We start from the raw sequence: 20528 nt of genomic DNA on the forward strand, positions 1-20528 counted from the left end.
ACTTTATTGATTAGTTTTTTAGATAGGAAAGAAAAAAAATGAAAGGCCATGGGAAAAGACAAACTACATAATTACAAATGAAAAATAATTTGTGAATGAAACTTTTCTATATGTATTCTTAACGATATGAAAGTCAAGACTGAAAAATAAACTACTCCGTTAAAAAACTCAAAATCAACTCCAAATTTAATATTAAAAATTTAAATTCCGGTTTATAAACATAAGCAGAAGCGAAAAGACGGGAGGCACGATTGATTACTGCCATAAATCGGTCATGTTGCTTGTTTAGCTCTGTCGCTCAGAAACCACACACACTGATGCAATCACGTACGGTGGCCGACGCAAGGAGGGACCTAAATAATCATGTTCATAGCCTCACTACTATGACCTGGAGTAAGTAACTACTAACTTAATTGTCCAGGAAGGTCACGCCCGTATGTACTTTTCAACGTTTTTGATCAATTCATAGCAGGAGTTGATGCAAACACGAACAATTCAAAACGGGGATGCAAACACGAACAATTCAAAGTTGGTACCTACGTACATGGCCGAAATGAATTGACTTCCGTAGCTAGCAACAACGACATGAGAAAAAAAAAAGTCTTGTGTTAGGAGTTAGAACGAGGTAAGAAAATATGTAATTTTGTTGAACCTCCATTTCTAACCCAAAAAGTGACAGGAATTTCTGCAAATTTTCATCTTCCATCGAGCTTGACCGTCAAGAGTCAAGACCATAGAAATAGTGTATCTTTCTGCCAGTCTAAATCGGTGACGCTCTGACTGATATTTCCTAGAAATATAAACAAAGTAACAAAAATAGTTTATAGATAAAATTCTTATGATTGAGTTACCATCGTTACAACTTTAAAAGCCGGCCCTACCCAGTTCTAAATATAAACATTTTAGAAAAAGGGAATACTAGAAAGGAAAATAGATCATAATAAAAAATCCTAGATGAGCTTTAAGACTAAGTCTGAAATTTAAATTTCCATCTCCGGTTCACTTATGCTTATAAGCCAAAATTTTAATTTTTAACTTTAAATTTAGAGTTGTTTTTGAGTTTTTTTTATCAAAGTTTATTTTTCACTCTTAATTTTTAGATCGCTAAGAATACATATATAAAAATATTATTTATAAATTATTTTTTTTACAAATACATCGTTTGACAATCACCTAAAAAGCTCAAATTAATAATCCAATGATCATATATGCAACAGTTTTTCTTACCGTTTTGGTAAGACCACAGTTATCTGATGATATCGTGTTTTTGACAGTAACTATGTGGTCATCATAAAGCTGTGGCCACACAGAGAGGTGATTGTTTGATTTTTAACGGAAAATAGACAAAATATCTGTAAATAATACTTTTGTATATATGTTATTAGCAATAACCAATGGTGTAAATAAATTATAATAAGAAAACTCTAAAATTAATTCAAAATTTAAAGTTAAAAATTTAAATTGTAACTGTAACCCTAAAAACGAGAGTGCAACTTAAGAGGTTTCAGAAACCACGGGAATCATCGCGTGAGGTTATCGCAAAACCGTTGTAAACCTTTGCATAGAAGCGGACGAAGCAAACAAAGGAGAAACTTTTTTTTATTATCTGGGTAGTCATCAACATTTTTTTTCTATATTATATTATGAGACACATTTTTCTATAAGTAACATATAAATAAATCTAGTTAAAATAAAAAATACAGAGCATATTAATAGATATAAAAAAATTAATAAGATATATATATATATATGTAAGCTTAAATTCGCTTCTATAAATTATTAAAAATAATAACAAATATAGTTTAAGAGGAAGGGCTGTGTTTGGTGAGCAGCTGGGGCCACCGGGCTAGCGGGCTGCACGTGGACGCTGGCCGGTGAAGAGAAACACCCTGGCAGCATCAGCATCAGCATGGGCTACTCTCTTCTGGAAGCTACCACCACCATTTCCTCAACTGCCCCTCCCTCACAATCACACCAATGGTTCAGAATTCAGAAACCGTCAGAATTTTCTCTGGCAAAATCCATCGCCTTCTTCCAGCTCTCCAGCTGCCTGCCTGCCTCGCAACAGCAAACCTGAAACCGATCGTGCTTGCATGCACCGTGAAATCCGAATCAGCTGATGCATGTAGTAGTAGATTGTTTTCTGAAACTCTGAATTCTAAGTTCTTTTATCTGAAATTCTGAACATTGCTGAACCTCTGGTTCAGTTTTTTCTTTTCCCCTTTGTTCAGTGCAGAGATTAAAGGTCACATGTGGTGTGCATCGACACACATGTCGTATGATACTGGTAGGTGTACAGGGCATCTCAAGGGAAGGGAAGGGAGAAAGGTAGGTAGGTGTACAGGAGCCATACCATGGATGCATGCAGAGTTTGTATGTAGCAAGAGAGGATCAGAGAGCCTCTGAATTTTTCAGATAAGAAGAAGAAGATGCTGGGCAACAGCTATAGTGATGCTGGGTGGCATGCATGCGTCCAGAGAAGAGGATGGATGGCCAATTTTGTGATGTGCATGCACAACATGTGGCATCAACACTCAACAGCGCTAATCTGCTGCTATCATTGGTAAACTGCATGCGATGGATCCGGGGAAGAAAAGGATGGATAATGAATGAGGCCATTGAGGGGGAAAAATCATTCCTTTTTCGCAAAAAAACTGATAAAAGACTGAGCTTTTATGGCGACATACAAATGATATCCAAAACTGATGCTTTTCAACAGAATTTTACTGTTGCTATCATCACAACCATCTTTTCCAGCATCCGCATGCATTAATCTGCACTTATTTAGGGTGAGTTCTCTCTCAATTCTCAGTGTTTTTAAAAGTCCTAAATGGTGTGACTTTTGAGAAAAAGTTATACACAATGTTACAGAACTATTCTAAATATATTTTTTAATTTTTTAATAGTTAATTTATTCATTTGTAGAAGACACACACTCTTACAGCAGTTAATTATTAACAGTTTGGTAACTTAACACAGGTGAGCTGCCTTGCCTGCCTAACTCTATTAAAAAAATATATTGCCTTCCGAGTCTCACACAAAATTCGCTGGCCATGCATAATAATACCCTTCTCTTTGTCAAAGAGCTGGCCAAAAACGATTAATGATTACTCGAAGATTTCGTGCAGAACCATCGTGCCAGCAAAGAGAACTGCAAAAAGGAAAAAGAAAAAAAAATACATTTTTGGTGGGCCCCACCGGCGCCGCACGGAGCTGACCAGGGGCATTCGCGTCATTTCCATACACCGTATAAAATACGTATACCCTACGCGCTCTGTATATATACGCGCCTCGGCTGGACGGTAACGGCTCAGTTCGTCGGAGAGAGAGCGAGAGAGAGAGAGAGAGAGAAAACTCACCTTTCTTCTCTCTCTGCACCGCGTGTGAGTTGGCGAGCCCGAGAGGCGGAGGCCACCACAAGTCTAATCCGCCCGTATCTAATCCGCTCAGCCGCGCGTGGGTAGGCGAGGAGGAGGAGGAGGAGGAAGAAGGGAGGGAGGAGTTGATCTGGGCGCGTCGTCTCGTGGAGTGTCCGGTGAGTTTCTTGGCGATCTGGCGGCGCGTGGTTGCTCGCTTCGCGTCTGTGGCTTGGATGATGATTTTGCTGTGGTTTCTTCTTGTTGGGGGTTGCATTTTGGTTTTTGGATCGATTTGGTGGAGAGTATTGTGTAGATCTGGCGGTTCTGGCCGATTCCGATGTACGGCGAGGCTGTACCGGGGCCGGAGTGATGGCTGATTTTGTGTCGGTGTAAATTTTTGTTTCGAAAGGAGGGGTTGTTTCGATTTTGAAGGCTTTTTTTTTCCATGCAAACGCAGTGCAAGGTTTCGCTTTTCTGTGTTTTTGTATGGAATGGACATGAACAGACTTCAAACAATGGAATAGTTCGTACATTGGGCGCGTTGCGACGCTGTACTGGTCTTCCGGCGTGATTCGATTGAAGAAATAGCATGACGAATATTTGTTTTTCTTGTGGGAATCCTCATTCCTGCTTGCTGCACATTCATTCGTTTTTCGCATTTCTTGACCTGAACGGGATGAAAAGGTTGCATTTTTTTTCTGAGCTTAGGTGGTATCTTCTGGTCTCGGTATTTGCTCCTACCGGATGCAGAATATATTTATTTTGTTTGATTGGTGGTTTACCTCCTCTTGATAAATTGCTATCTAATGTTTTAGAATTTCACTGTACTAGCGTTGCCCCCAAAGCAGACTGTTTTTCGCAGCTGGATCCGGTGTTTTCATTTCAACTTCTTTTTTTTTATCAGTTGTATGGAAGCTATGATTCTAACTCAAATATGCAAAACCTCAATTTGCGTCATTTTTGTAATTACTTAGGTCCTGAAAGTCAAATCTGGAATTGTTAAGCATGCTAGGATCGAATTCCCCTTTAGCCCTTATACATTTTCGTGCAATTGAATATATCATATCATCTCATGAAAATTCATAGTTTTGTTGATTATTTGTTCAGGTTGGCCCTTCTGGTGTGTAACTTGTAGCAAATTTGGACCCTGAAGTGCAGTTCAGTCATGGCTGGTTCTCTTGCAGCCTCTGCATTCTTCCCTGGCCCAGGGTGTTCGTCCGCGGCATCGGCTAGAAGCTCTAAGAACACAGCCGGTGAATTACCAGAGAATTTGAGTGTCCGTGGAATTGTAGCGAAGCCTAACCTGCCACCGGGGGCCATGCAAGTTAAGGCGCAGGCGCAGGCCCTTCCTAAGGTTAATGGAACCAAGGTTAACCTGAAAACTGCAAGCCCAGACAAGGCGGATACAATACCATACAGTTCTCCGAAGACGTTCTATAACCAATTGCCCGACTGGAGCATGCTTCTTGCAGCTGTCACAACCATTTTCCTGGCAGCTGAGAAGCAATGGACTCTGCTCGATTGGAAGCCGAAGAAGCCTGATATGCTGGCTGACACATTTGGCTTTGGTAGGATCATCCAAGATGGGCTGGTGTTTAGGCAAAACTTCTTGATTCGGTCCTACGAGATTGGTGCTGATCGGACAGCTTCTATAGAGACATTAATGAATCATTTACAGGTGACACAATGGCACTCTTGTTTTACATATTTCACTATTGATACATTCTGTTCAGGATGGACTCAGGGTAATTGATGTTTTTACAGGAAACAGCTCTGAACCATGTGAAAACTGCTGGTCTCCTTGGAGATGGTTTTGGTGCTACGCCAGAGATGAGCAAACGGAACTTGATCTGGGTTGTCAGCAAAATTCAGCTTCTTGTTGAACGATACCCATCATGGTACTTTTTCTGGAATCCACTACTGTCTATATCATTTTCTTGAATGGCAAAGCTCCCCTTTTTCTTCTTAATTAATAGCATTTCTTCCATTTTTTATGGAGTACTTCTGTACCAGGCGCATTTAGTGTCATAATTTAATGTTTGCATGGTACGAGAAAGATTCCTTACTCAATATCCACGGTGTAATATTTTTAGCTAAACTGGACCTCAATCCATTTTCCTTTTCCCTACTTATAATTTTTATGTGTATCGTAATTTTCTATGGACCATAAATTCTTTGAGTATGTAAAACAGACTTCAGACTCTTGCATTCCTTATGCGACATGAGGCACATGCTTGAGTGTTTATCACTCTACATGTAAATCCAATAAGTTGCGCTTCTTTTGTTTTGCATGTTCCTTATTTCTGCGTGTTTTTCCAGTGCCTTGAACTTTAGTAGGTTCATGGCATGGAACTTTAGTAGGCATAACACCTTGCAATAATATGCATTGCCTTAGAAGAGTGATAAGTCTTTTGAAATTGTTTACTGATCAAAAAGTTCATTTGTTTGACAAGATAATTTATATATGGCCTAGAACTGCTCAACTAAGTGGTGTCTGCCATATGTCTCCTTTGGTACAAACTGTTGCAGACCTTGTTCATGTTCAGTTCTCACATTTCACCGCTGCAGGCATGTTTACAAATTCGTTTGATTTTACATGATGTTACCATGTTACCCTTCATAACTAACAAATATATTGCGGATCCACCAAATGTGTGGTGAAGGCGATAGGAAAGGGAAATTAATAAGCACAAGAGGGAATATGTTCATTGGGAAATATATATTTGTGAACACATAAAGTAACAAAAAAGTGGCAAGTATTTGCCTACAGAGAGGGTACACCTCAAGAGAAAAGTTGCCTTTATTGGTGGAGTAATTGAATTTAGTAGTAAGCAATAAATTATGTGGGCCTGCCAAAGGAGACATCCCTGATCTAGATCGGTAGACTTGTTTTGATCTGATGCTACATTTAATCTTCCATGCCAGCAACTTTCAGTAGCCATTATTAAATTGAAAATGTCCTCTTCTGACAATAGATGTAGTTTTAAGTTCGTGAGAAGGAAAACTGTTCTACCATTTTGTATTTCAAATGTAGTTTTACACAATTTCTCATAGGTTGAAATGCTGATTAAATTTTGTTTTCACCAAACTGTAATTTTAGGGGAGATATGGTCCAAGTTGACACATGGGTAGCTGCTGCTGGAAAAAATGGCATGCGTCGAGATTGGCATGTTCGGGACTACAATTCTGGTCAAACAATCTTGAGGGCTACAAGGTTTGTGTTTATGGTTTACATCTGTTAGATTTGTCTTTCTGATTCATGCTGTTTGGCGATATCTTTTCCAATTGTTAATTGTCCTCTTGTTTGCAGTGTTTGGGTGATGATGAATAAGAACACTAGAAGGCTATCCAAAATGCCAGATGAAGTTAGAGCTGAAATAGGCCCGTACTTCAATGGTCGTTCCGCTATAACAGAGGAGCAGGGTGAAAAGCTGGCTAAGCCTGGGAGCACATCTGATGGCTCTGCTACCAAACAGTTCACAAGAAAAGGGCTTACTGTAAGTCAGATAGGTCTTGTTATCATAAATCATTTTTGCTGATTATTCTCGTGCATAAAATTTCTCACAAGGACTCCTTTGTTCATGTCAGCCTAAGTGGAGTGACCTTGATGTCAACCAGCATGTGAACAATGTGAAGTACATTGGATGGATACTTGAGGTAACTTCTTTCTCCTTTTCCCTATCCAAACATGTGAACTCTAAATCAGAAAGGATCACTCTTGTGTATTCAAAAGTTAGTCAAATTTCTGAGCTGTTTTTGTTTTTCCCTCAGAGTGCTCCAATTTCAATACTGGAGAAACACGAGCTTGCAAGCATGACCTTGGATTACAGGAAGGAGTGTGGCCGTGACAGCGTGCTTCAGTCACTTACCACTGTCTCAGGTGAATGCGTCGATGGCACCACAGAATCCTCCATCCAGTGTGACCATCTGCTTCAGCTGGAGTCTGGAGCAGATATTGTGAAGGCGCACACGGAGTGGCGACCAAAGCGAGCGCAGGGCGAGGGGAACATGGGTTTTTTTCCAGCTGAGAGTGCATGAATACTTCTGTAGTTTATCCGGCAAGCAACCTCTTTGAGAAGTGCAGATTCTAACTTGGCTAGCACAGGAGAAATGATTGTTGGTGGGAAATTTGGCACGCCGTCGACAGCCGCCCATAACCAGCCTGGGTTTTGTGATGCACTCATCCAGATTTGAAGATTGCAATGATTCTTACTGGCAGCTTGTTCAGAAAGATGCTGAGCAGTTTGGGAGAAAATCAGCTGATTGGGAAACCTTATCAGGATGATGAACATGACTGGTGGTTGTAAAGAAAAAGGTTTGAAATCCTTTGCATTGTTCATTTGTTGCCTTTCTGGAGCAAGAGTGACCCCAGTTAATTATCACACAGAGGGTAATGGGAGTTGTTTTGTGATGCTGATTGCTGAAGCTGGATTTGTTTTTGAACTGTGTTTCTGAAAGAAAAAAAAAGGAGAAAGAAGAAGCTGGATTGAGCACGGAGCAGAGATATTACAATCGACATAGATAAATAAGATAAGATGTGATGCTAACTTAGCCCAGGTGGTTTGTGTGTGTGGAGATGCAATCCATTGTAGCAGCCTAATTTGTACATTCTTGCTACCATAACTTATTAATCGAATGAATCGCAGTTCTCCTGCGTTTTGATCAAACAACTACAGATATTTTATCCCCTTCCTACTCTTGTCTGAAAATGATCACATTTTTCTTCTGTTGAATCGTCCTGGAAACAGGCTGTTCTTGTTCAGAGCAGACTGTTCTTGGAAGAACCCCATCCTGACCCTGTCGTTAGCACAGCAGCTCTGAGCTTGCTCTTTTCTGTATTTTTGGTTGAACGGAAGGTGCAACTGTAAAGTTCCTGACCTTACACTACGGTTGGAGCAAAGCACAGCGACGTGCAAACGACGATTAATCTGTCACTCTTTCTACCTTTTCTTGAACCTGAAACCCTTCGAAGAAAACTAGGTGTTGGCAAAGAAAAAAAAGAAAAGCAAATATATTACCACCGATTTGGCCGAATCAGACAATCATCTCCCAAATCATTTCTGGCACCAACTGCATGCATGAGCAAATCATGAGAAATCTATATGCAACAAAACAAACAGCAAGTAGCATAACGAACAGGAGTAAACAAATCGAAGAGAAACAAACATGGTACGTATAGGTTGCATAGATGACTGCAAGATTCAGACAATGGCTGTGGATGGATGGATGGATGAATGAAGCAAGCAAGAAAGCAAGGCAAGCTGGCGTTAGGTTGTGAGCTACTACCTAAGCGAGCGGCTGGAAGCAACGCCATTGCATCCCAACCAAACCCAACTCAACTCAACCGCCGGCATTTGGTGCGAAGAAATGGATGTAGAGCTTGTTGCATGGGGGATGGGTCCCTGTGACAGCCTGAACACAACACAACAACACAACCCATGTTGCAGAATGGAACGGACGATTCGATTCGATTCGATTTCGATTTCGGTTCGATTGATCGCCCAATTCAATATGGCATGGGGAACTTTTTGTAGAATCTGTCCCATCTGTCATCCGTTATCACTTCTCAGAGGCGTTAAATCAGTTCCCATCTGTCATCTGTTATACTTCTCGGAGGCGTTAATTTGTGTGCTAAAATATCGCCAGCTCCTATCTATCTATAATTCTAATTTTGTAATTTTATTTGTGTGATACTTGTGGAGTAATGTTTTTTTTTCTAAAAGATATGGTACTCCCATAGTATTTTAATAAATAACGTTGTTAATTTCTGATATACATTTGAGCATTCGTATTATTCAAATGCGGGTGGAGTATTTCTTTAGCGGTGTATTGACTTATCATCTCTAAGATGTGGACAGATACTGATGGATGATGAATTTGTTCATATGAATTGTATGTTATAAAATCTAATGAATAAATTAGAACAGTGCAGTCTTAGCAATGCTAGTGCAGATTTTTTTTTATAAAAAAAACATCATACTTTTGGAAGCAAGGTACGAATAGTCCGTGGCCAATAATCCGAAAAGAATTGCCCTGTCATACTAAGGCATAAATAAAAGATTGCACGAATCTCTGGATGATACTTGACAAAAAAAAAAGAGGAATTGTCACTCAGAAGAATTATTGGATGAGATACCAAACATAGGATCAACTCATGATAATCTAGTATTTAGATGGTTTGGTGATCGAACTGAACAGTTGAGCAGCATCTGCATCTCTCTCCTCTCTGTACGCACAGCTGTTGCCTACCGGCCGCCGGTGCTGCTGCGGCCGGCCGGCCGGCGATGGCGGCGGGCTAGCTGGACGAGATGACCGACGCCGCCGTGTTTATGGCGATCCGGCGATGAGGGGGAGCAGCGATGGCTTAATCCATTGCCTAGCTTGCTCAGGTGCCTGTACCAGTAGCTGATGCGAGGCCGTCTCAACTCTGCACTGTTCGAGCGTTTTCAGCTACTTCATGCCTACTCCAATGGGTGCTGTGGATGTGTGAATGTGTGATACTCCTTCCATCCTAAAATAAACCAATTTTTCACTTTTTACCTATAATTTTTGACTCTTTGTCTTATTTAAATTCTTTTTGCGAGATATTTTTGTTTTTATTAGATGATAAATCATAAATACTATTTTACGTGTGACTAATTTTTTTCTAATTTCCTAAAAAATTTTCAAATAAGACGGATGGTCAAACATTGGACACGGAAACCGGAGAATTGGTTCTTTCTGGGACAGAGGGAGTATATAATAGTTTGATGTTTTTTGGCTTTGGAATTTGACGTTTTTTCACCGAAGTTTATTTTTTAGTTTTTGTTTTTACATTCCCAACATGTTCTTGGGCCTCACGTAACTGGAAGCCCAGACAACATAGGCCGATCGTAGGTAGGCCACAGTCAAGTTACGGCCCAAACAAATGGGCCGCGCGAAATCGAAATCTAGTTTCGGCCCAATCCTCCTATCCTTTGGCATCTCCATCAGCCCGGCCCATGGTGAGTTACCTGGGCCTCCAGCCCGATAGATCTCTGCTCTCTCTTTCCGTCTGCTCGTCGACTGCTTCGAAGGCTTCGAATGCGCGCGGCGCGCGGGGGATGGCGGCGTCGCGCGGCGCAGGCGCACCCCGACGGGCGGCGGCGGCGTTAGGGCGCGCGCTCTGCTCCGCGGAATGCGCGGGCGCCGTCTCCTGGAGCAACAGGCTGATGGCGGAGCACCTGAGAGCCCGCAGGCTGGAGGCCGCGCGGGAGGTGTTCGACGGAATGCCGCGGAGGGACGTCGTGTCGTGGAACACCCTCATGGCCGTGCACGCGCGGTCGGGTGCGCACGGGAGGGCCGCGGGGGCGTTCTTGGAGATGAGGCGCCAGGGGTTCCGCCCGGACCATACCTCCTTCTCGACCTTGCTGTCGTGCTGTGCACGGTTGGAAGCTCTGGAGCTGGGGAGGTGTGTTCATGGGCTCGCGTTCAAGACACGATCCTCCGGTAATGTGTTTGTGGGTGCTTCGCTTATCACGATGTATGCCAACTGTGGGCTTGTCAGCTGCTTGGAGCAGGTGCTGGATGGTGTTGACAGTCCAAACGCGGCCCTGTGGAACGCTCTTTTATCGGGCCTTGTGATGAACCATTGTGTAGCCAATGCTTGCAAGGTTTTTGATCAGATGCCGGTGCGTAATGTGGTGTCCTGGACAGCCATGATAAAAGGGTATCTTACAGCGCACAAGGTCGGCATGGCATTTCAGCTGTTTAAATTGATGCCCGTGAAGAACTCCGTGTCATGGTGTGTCATGATTGGAGGTTTTGTTACACATGAGCGATTCAGTGAGGCAGTTGAGTTGTTCATTAGTTTAATGAGGAATGGGGACGAAGTGACAAATGTGATCCTAGTTAAAATACTGAATGCTTTTGCTGGCATGAAAAGTATTAGAGGAGGCAGATGCATTCATGGTTTTGCTGTTAAGTCTGGCTTTGTGTATGACCCTGTTCTTGAGGCTTCGTTGGTTTTGATGTACTGCAAATTATTGGATATCAGTGAAGCACGATTGGAGTTTGATAAAATGGAAGGAAAGCATGTTGCTTCATGGAATGCCATGTTATGTGGCTATATTTATTGGGCCAAAATAGACGAGGCTCGGAATCTTTTTGATTCCATGACTAACAGAGATAAGATCTCATGGAACTCAATGATTAACGGATATATAAACCATGGAAGGATTGCTGATGCTACTGAGGTGTACTCAAAGATGACTGAAAAGAGTTTGGAAGCAGCTACTGCTTTGATGTCATGTTTTATAGACAATGGAATGCTTGACAAAGCACAGGATATTTTCTATAATATGCCCCAAACAGACGTAATTTCTTGCACAGCTTTGTTGTTTGGTTACGTGAAAGGAGGGCATATGGATGATGCATTGGACCTTTTCCACAGGATGCACAGAAGGACTGTTGTCACCTATAATGTAATGATATCTGGTTTGCTTCATCAAGGCAAAGTTACTGAAGCATATAAGCTCTTCAATGAAACTCCCAGACGTGATTCACTGACTTGGAGATGTTTAGTTTCTGGCCTCGCTACAAATGGTTTAATCCATGAAGCACTTCAGTTCTACAGAAGAATGGTACTGTCTAATATACGGCCTAATGAGTCAGTTGTTTCTTGCATCATGAGCTGTTTGTCAAATTATTCTATGATGGTTCATGGCCAGCAGTTTCATGCTATAACCATCAAGATTGGACTTGATTCGCACGTGCTAATCCAAAATTCACTTATTAGTCTATACTGCAAATGTGGCGAGATGATTATAGCTCAAAGTATTTTTGACCTGATGGCTAAGAGAGATAAAGTGACATGGAACACAATGATTCATGGATATGCACTCAATAATCTTGGTCAAAATGCTGTTGGAATGTTTGAGAATATGAAAAAGGCACAAGTTGATCCCGATGACATCACATTTCTTGGTGTACTTTCCGCATGTAATCACATGAGCCTTTTGGAGGAAGCCAAATATTTCTTCAATGTGATGGCATATACTTATAGAATTTTACCTAATATTATGCACTATGCTTGCATGGTTGATCTTTTTTGTAGAAAAGGCATGATTAAGGAGGCTGAAGGATTAGTGAAGTCAATGCCATTTGAACCTGATTCAGCAATATGGACTTCTCTATTGAGCGGTTGCAGATTGACTGGCAATGATAAGTTAGCAGAGCATGCAGCGAGTCAATTAATTGCTATTGATCCTTCTACAAAAATGCCTTATCTGCACCTCATTAGTGTGCATGGACTAAACAATAAATCAAGTGTGATTGATAGTTTGAGAAGTCAAATTAAAAGCACTGCAACTGAAAAGGATGTTGGTTATAGCTGGATTTAGCATCCCATTTTGATTCACAGATGTGTACTACACCAATGTCATTTGATCATTAATGCAGAAAATTTCTAGCAAACAGGTAAATATTCTAGCTAAGTAGATGGGTTCTTGGTTGAGGTTTATCCGCGGTATTGTTCTAATGAGATGATAAATTTTATTTCGTGTTATGCAGATGGCTAAAAGTAGCGTGCAGAGTAGATACTCGGTCTGCAATGAGCTGATTAACCCAGCCAGCATATTTAGGAGTGAGGGATAGAACAAGCATGAAAGATGAAATGCATTTGTTGGCTACAACTCAGGTTGCAATTCCAGCTGACTTCCCTCAGATAGCAGCAAAATGGCATCAAACAAACTGGGGCATGGTAGTTGTGTTGCCCATTCTGCTACGGAGCTTCTGAAATCTGAACAAAACTGCTCACTGTCCGCAAGTAGACTACTGTGCAAGACTGGTATCAGGTAAACATCCAGCAGAATTACGGCTATGGATTAGAATTAAGAGTTTAGACTAGCACACTGAAGTCTATTCTAGATGGATGGATTTGACATGAACTGACATTTTGATATCTGTTCTCAAAAGTTTTACGCTTGACTGCTTGACTGTGAATAGTATGGCCATGTGTGCTTATAAATTTAATTCTTTCACTCTTCAGGAATGTAACAGGGTTTTGTCGGCATGGAGACAATGAGAGTTTGCCGTGCGCGCGGAAGGTTTCCCTTGTACAAAGTTTGTAAATATGCTCCTGTACGAACTCTTTTCCCCCTTTTGTCAATATATATAAGTTTGTAAATATGCTCCTGTAAAATTCCCATTTTATATATATGTGAATATATGAACTGTTCACCGGTAAATATATATAGATGGTGCATCATACTAGTGCATTGGCTTAGCAATCATATCATGCAGTTACAATAGATCTTCGTTAACCGTGATACATCTTCAGAACAAAAGATCATACGTACCAGAATATCTTTGAGAACATCCTACAGACAAGATCCATAACTTTGGTGATTCAACTTAACCATGCTACATTATTCATTTGTAAAGCATCTGAGCAGTAATTAGTAAACCTTCCCCCCAATAAAAAACACCTGCAAGTGTGCATCGAAAAGTACGGTATATTAGATCATGGCGAAGAGAATCAAAGTTCGTTCTGAACCTTGAATTCGCATAACGCGTACAGCATACCACGTAAGGAACTTGGCTATCAAATTAATACACTTTTATCCTAGCCCTATCAATTTGAATAACTGTTTGACAGATGCATTCTGTTCTGTTGCGCACATGCTACCTACCATAACCATACATTGGCCTGATCGAATTTTAACAGATGAAAACTCTTCCCTATTTCTGAATGTTTACAGGGAATGACAGAAGAATCCCATCAAATGTTATGTATCTCTGATTGCTATATTGACGTTCACAAGAACAGATAGGGATGGATGATTTTTCATATGTTTTTCTCTTTTTTGTTGGTCATTCACCTCCACCTTGCACCTCCCAATCTGATTACCTCTTCAGTTCCAGAATCCCTGCGAGCTTTATCATCAGCTGTATCATCCTTCGTGTTTGTTGCGTCACCATATAAATCCTTCAATTTTGCCAAGTTGGACGACTCTGGTGGTTTACCAAACGGACTAGAACGATGTTTTTCACCATCAGCTCTACTACGGTTTGGACTCCTGCTCCTGCTCCTGCGGGCACTTGAGCGTCCGTGACGATCAGAGTCCCTGTCCCTCCTTTCACGGCCTTGTCTGTCATCATCCCTACTTGAATAGCTTGGACGACGGTAATCACGGTCTCTGTCATCACGGGAATGCCGATCATGCCCCCTATCCTTGTGCCTATCACGGTCACGATCTGAACGGTCATGCTCAGAATCATGCTCACGACTCTGACTTCGGTGCCTCTTGGGTGATCTTGCACGTTCACCATCAGAACTCCTTTCCCTATCACGTACAGAAGGCAATGTCTTTCGAACTGGGGATGAGTCCCTTGTGGATGCACGGTGTGGGGCACGCTGACCAAAAGAGACAGACAGAGAAGCCTTTACTGAAGGAGGCCGTCGGGCAGTATCATCTGAACCAAGGCGACTAGAATCCCCTGTCATTCCTGACTGCTTTGTTGGGAGCTTCATCTTCTCAAGATGGCCTGTGACCTGTCGCAAAATCGGGAGAGGCACTCGCGGAAGAAGACTATCAAAGTAGTACTGCAAAAGGATAAACATGCATGTAAACCAAGTTTTTAATATATGTGTGAATGGTATTTATGAACTAAAGCTAACAAAACAAATGCTCAACAAAGAAATATTGAACAATAACATCAAAATGACCAACCAAAATGGCACAAAGCAAATATGTTTGCGAGATTAATATGTTATGTCTCCACACGCAGGTATATAGACGTGGGGTGGCACTCTCAGTAACATGCAGCTCTAAGCCTCTATCTAACATCAGATGTGAAACAAACTGTGATAGACTCTCTCTGTCTCAAAATAAGTGTCCTTAAATTTGAACTAGAGGGCTGCGCTTATTTTGGGACAGAGGTAATAGAAAATAATTTGGAATTATAAAAACTCTAAAATTAAACTATCCAATTGTTTTGTGATTGTTTCCAGCCAATTGTGTAAACTGCTCAATTCACCTGTGAAACAGTCATCTCAATTTGGTACCATTCTCAGCTATCTTGCATGGATAATGAAATCTACGAAATATTGGATCTTAGTCTGCTCATGCAGAAATATTTGGATGAATTTCTGACTAAAATATCACAGAAGCCCTACTTGGGCGACAAGTAAAATAAATTGCATGATCATATCTTACTATTTACTAAAACTTGGGTAGTACTCACCCATTTCTGTTCACTATGAAACCTAAATAAATTACAAGTACCTTTCAATCTAAATAAATTACAAGAAACTTCCAATTGTTAAATGATTATTACACACTGAACTTTGTTTCCATTTTTGAAAGGAATATGGACTTGATTTTCTTCATAAAATGTACCCGTATAACTATTCCAAAATATCAAGCATGGACAGAACACTCTTGCCAAAGAAGAAAAGGAAGTATGAAATATAGTCCTCAACAAATTTAAACAGAATAGAGCACCTGAAAACTTAAAAAGATAGTAACATAGCATACATCATTTTCCCTTGTTATAGACCCTTAATCAGACAAAACATAGGAAACTCTAGCAAAAAAATGGAAAATAATATTTGAGTAACACATCATGACAAACCTTATACAAAGTGGTTACTGGTGGAAGAGGTGATGTCTCCTCTTAAAGCAACTCCACAATTGAAATTTCCGCTCAGTATGCCAAACCAACAGGTGAGTGATTCAACAAACACTAATTGCATTTATGTTCAGAAAATACTATGTCAATGATGTATGCCATGGATGTGCTTGGGTAACTTAAGGACACTGTAACAGAAAACTTTACGATACTGTTCTATTTAAAGGCAGAAACACAAGGAAGTTCACAAGATATACCTGCCCAAGGAGGAGATCTCGCACATAAACACCCATGGTAGTCATTTTACCATTAGATCCAGGAGAAAACTCCTGAACAAGAAGAAAGAAATAGTATTCATAGGTAAGTTAGGCAGGGATTGAACTATAATTATAAAGAAGAACAGATATTTACAATTAATAAAAACACATAAAAACTAAAATTTAACATGTTACCAATAGATCCAGATGGCTAAGCATTCAGTTCACGTTGCATGTAATATGGTTAGGCTAAGAGGCAATTATTATTAATCTAGTGTAGAAAGAATTAAGTATTTCAGTTTTTTCTTTCTTAACATTGCGTTTGTTTTCATATTTTCAATATATTCTTTCTGGTTTGTACAAGCATTGTGTCATTTCCTTAACAAACGGTAGGCATCCATCTTATACAGATTTAACATGATGCATACCATCTACTGGGAGCAGCGCTAAAGTTTGCTCAATACTTTGAGAAAACTAGCAATTGTCCTCTAGCAGCGTCAGCACATCATCAAACAGATGCAAAAGAAGCAGAAAGTTACCAAAAAGGAGATAGTACCTCATCATCTTTAATGTAGGGTTCATACCAACTCCATAGCGTCTTTGGTTCCGCAACGTATCGCAGGTAAAGAAAACCGATCTGAAAAATAATGGTTTATTATTGTCTAAAGAACTAAAAGTTAATTGTTTTAAACACTAAGTATTCCTGATACTCTACAAGCCAGTGCCAACAATGGATATTTTTCTGACACACCTGGTTCAGTGCTTTAGCGAACACAAGAAATAAAGAAAATCTAGTAAATCCTCTACATTGAATTGAGCATGGAGCAATAGAACATGCCATCACAATGCACAGCAACAGAAGTTAAGATTGCAGAACAAGAAAACAATATACTCACGGCTCTGATGTAAGGTGAATCAGGGTGCTTCAGCAGGCCATGCATCTGCTTAACCGTGAGCTTCATGGTGAAGAACTTGTAGAGGAGGCAGAAGGCGCTGGAGGGGCCGCGGCAGTTGCCGGTCATCCATGGCTCGACATGGTCAACCTGGTTGTAGATCTCGTCGATGACCTCGTGGTAAGTCTTCAGCCTGTACAGCTCCTTGAAGTAATCCGAGGAGAGGATGTTCACGGACAGAACCTTCTCCATGAGCACATCGATGGGCCTCCCAGATGACTGTATCTCCATTTCCCCTCTGAAATCATCATCACATGAAATCAACCACCCAATCAATCCGGGGGCCTCCTAAACCTAATGTTAATCTAGCGGGTGTCTCCTAAGACCTAAACCCAATGTCAATCTACGCACTAATTTACTGTTCCACAGAACCAACAGCTCAAAGTTTCTTACAACAGATCAAAAATTTTCTAACCGGGACAGGATTTCTTGCAGACCAGATCAAAAGATCGTTCTTTTTTTCGCATATACCAAGAATTAAAGATCCGAACTTTCGCCATGGAAGCTTACCTCTTTTCTTCTCACCGGGACGCCGGCGAAAAAGCTACGGCCGCGGCGGTGGCGGCGGCGCCGCCGAGATGAGGGGCTCGTTTTGGATTGGGGATTAGGGCGAGGGGAGAGAGAGAGAGAGAGAGAGAGAGAGAGAGAGAGGAGGAGGAGGGGAGAGAAGAGGATGCTTGGGGAGTCGTGGTCGTGGCAAGCGGCGAGGTCAGCCACATCGTGGCCGTCCGTCGCGAGATCTACGGGTGGCGCGCGTACACGTATGCAGGAATGCAAAATGAAACGGGAGTTGGAGAAATGGAGAATACTGCTGTATGCGTTATTGACATGTAAAATTACAGGCTACACGTTTCATTTTTCATATGTAATGGTATTTTACAAATTACATATCTCATCAATGATATCTTATCTATTTATAATAACTATACTAAATAAGCTCTAGAGCACCGTGTTAACAAAAAAATTTAACCTTTGATAAATTGTGTCATCTTGACGGTTAATTGAAACATTCTATAAGTCACCATGTTAACCAAAAAGATGTCAACGTTGATTAGATGGATCGTGTCATATTGATCGTAGATAACTAAGAGTCCATGACAATTATAACCTGTTAATCACTCAGAATAATAGTTAGTCTCCCCATCCAAAAATAATAAACGTATAGCAACTATGCACTAAAAATATCTCCGTGATGCTCATGGCTTAGAACTTGTAGGTGCATTGATTTTAAGCCGTGAAAATAGCAATAAGAACATTATACACGGATCAATATTGGATTCCTTCTTTTATCTCTTGCATGGATCATTCTTGGATCGATGAAGGAAGTTTATCGGATGAAAATTCCGTAGAACGAGAACAACGACATCAAAAACGCCATGACAGGAGGCAGAAGGATAGGTAAGCAAAGATGGCAAGACTTTATGCAAAGCAAAAAATGATGGTCGCGCTCGACAATGTGAAGCAAATTGTGGTTGCGTTAGCTGCATCTACTGATAAGAGCGAAAACATGCCTAATATCTAGCTATACCCCTATTGGGAGATAAGCACGTGCATCATCCTATCATGCATCCATGTGATTTTGGTCGTGTACACCCATATTAGGTGTAGAGGTCAGATTTATTTCCTTTTATAAAAGAAAAAATCATACATCCATGTGTAGCGGCTAATAAATAGAGAAATGGCTTAGAAAATATCACCCTCATATTTTCACTCCTCTTATGCTTAAGCCAAAATTTAAATTTTCAACCTTAAATTTAGAGCTGGTTTTGGAGTTTTTCATTGTAGTTTATTTTGGAGCATATGCTTTTAGATTGCTAAGAACACGTAATAAAAGTTTTATTCATAGATTATTTTCATGTATTAATATACCGTTTGGTTTTCTTTCTGAAAAAGTCAAACGATCACCCTTATTTATGTTTGAGCAAGAAAGTGCAAACTGACGTGGAGGGTAGAAGAAAAGCAAATAAAACGATAAAATTAATCATAAACTTGGGAGGACAGCCTTTGGAGAAGCTAACCAATTCATCCATGCATTACCCTCTTATTCCAACTAGGTACACTCTAATCATATGTTAAGCTCAAACGAGAGGCTAAATCAAATACAATTAAATGCTTATTAATCCTGAATTTAGGAATTATTAAATCATGAATCATACAGGGGTAAATTTATTCTCTAATACCAGAACAAATTATTAGTTACAATTTTTTGACTAATTAAGAAAGAATACCAAATCGAAACTCCAACATTTGAACAAATCAGTTCTTATTAATTATAAATTATGAAACTATCAGTTTAAGAAAAAACACCAGAAGAATTGTGAATAAATAACATTGTTTCGACTTTAGAAAATACCAGAACAACTATTCTTTTGGGGGAATAGCCATATTCAAAATCCATCTATTATGCACGTAGTTGGAATCGGGACTCAAAAACAAAATATATACAACTCTGTTTTTGTTGGTTACAAATCTGAGACTTATTAAAACATGGGAAAAAACCCCCATAATTATGACTCCAAATCGAATACAGCTCTATATATATTTTACGAATTTCAGAATCATTGAATTATGAAAATTTTCTTTTAATATTTTTAAATATCAATAGCAATAGCTAACTATGCAAAACACGGGTTGGCGACCACTGGTGCTAGCTAAGTTTGTTCGTGCTCTAAAATTTTTCTCTATCCTTTATTATTGTAACATAGTCACACCTGAGTATGTACTAGGGTAATTGTTTTGGTTTTTTTGGAAAAAAAAAACCAAGCAGTATATTTGTAATCTAAAGCTAAGGATGAAAAATAAACTTTAGTAAAAAAAATCAAAAATCAACTCTAAATTTAATGTTCAAAATTCAAATTTTAGCTTCTAAGTATAAACAGTGAAAAGATGGGAGGATAAGCTAGTAAGTCTAAGCATAGCGGCAATTACAGGAGAAAAGTAACATGATTCTAGAGTATTTATCTGAGGGAGAAAGCACGACTCATCTGCGATCACGAAAGCCTTGTGTCAATGAAGCTCGTCAAAAGAACGATCGATTGAGATCAAATATATTCCATTCTCTTTTGATAGTGCAATCCCAAACAAAGCAGCGATCGATAGCCGCAAGACAGCCAAGTCCTTGTCATGCCGTTAGCTTGGTTAATATGCAGCTACTACCACATTGTCTGAATTCTGAAAGAGATGCCAGCCGGCCCGTCACTCGATCTGGATATGTGCAACTCGTGAGAAACATTTCTGAATTCTGAAGTGGTTTTATTCATAAAAAAGAGATATTTTGAAGTGACCTTGTTGCTCGTCGAAAAAAAGGTGCTCTTGTTCTTATCTGATCTTGAGGGGAAAAAATAAGTGTTCTTATCTGTATTTATCTT

At 40.2% G+C, this 20528-nt stretch overlaps 3 protein-coding genes across 3 annotated transcripts; 2 read left to right on the forward strand and 1 right to left on the reverse strand.

Moving 5' to 3' along the window:
- The first annotated feature begins 3331 nt into the window (after positions 1-3331).
- LOC102700717 (palmitoyl-acyl carrier protein thioesterase, chloroplastic-like) lies at positions 3332-8026 on the forward strand. Its single transcript, XM_006655715.3, has 7 exons — positions 3332-3535; positions 4467-5037; positions 5124-5257; positions 6460-6573; positions 6670-6856; positions 6948-7016; positions 7131-8026. Exons 2-7 carry the CDS (start codon positions 4525-4527, stop codon positions 7395-7397), a joined length of 1284 nt encoding a protein of 427 aa, XP_006655778.1. The 5' UTR covers positions 3332-3535; positions 4467-4524; the 3' UTR covers positions 7398-8026.
- Positions 8027-10483: 2457 nt separating this feature from the next.
- Positions 10484-13554, forward strand: LOC102715399 (pentatricopeptide repeat-containing protein At4g02750-like; the record flags this gene model as incomplete). Its single annotated transcript, XM_015838859.2, has 3 exons — positions 10484-12794; positions 12888-13171; positions 13366-13554. A coding segment is annotated over one exon (2235 nt), but the record flags the coding sequence as incomplete, so codon positions are not given.
- A 351-nt stretch (positions 13555-13905) lies between these two features.
- LOC102700999 (pre-mRNA splicing factor SR-like 1) lies at positions 13906-17776 on the reverse strand. Its single transcript, XM_006655716.3, has 5 exons — positions 17671-17776; positions 17104-17398; positions 16764-16844; positions 16208-16279; positions 13906-14922 (listed from the first exon to the last, which is right to left on the reverse strand). Exons 2-5 carry the CDS (start codon positions 17389-17391, stop codon positions 14194-14196), a joined length of 1170 nt encoding a protein of 389 aa, XP_006655779.1. The 5' UTR covers positions 17392-17398; positions 17671-17776; the 3' UTR covers positions 13906-14193.
- Positions 17777-20528: the final 2752 nt, after the last annotated feature.

Source organism: Oryza brachyantha, chromosome 6 (assembly GCF_000231095.2).
Source record: "Oryza brachyantha chromosome 6, ObraRS2, whole genome shotgun sequence".
Lineage (NCBI taxonomy): Eukaryota > Viridiplantae > Streptophyta > Magnoliopsida > Poales > Poaceae > Oryza > Oryza brachyantha.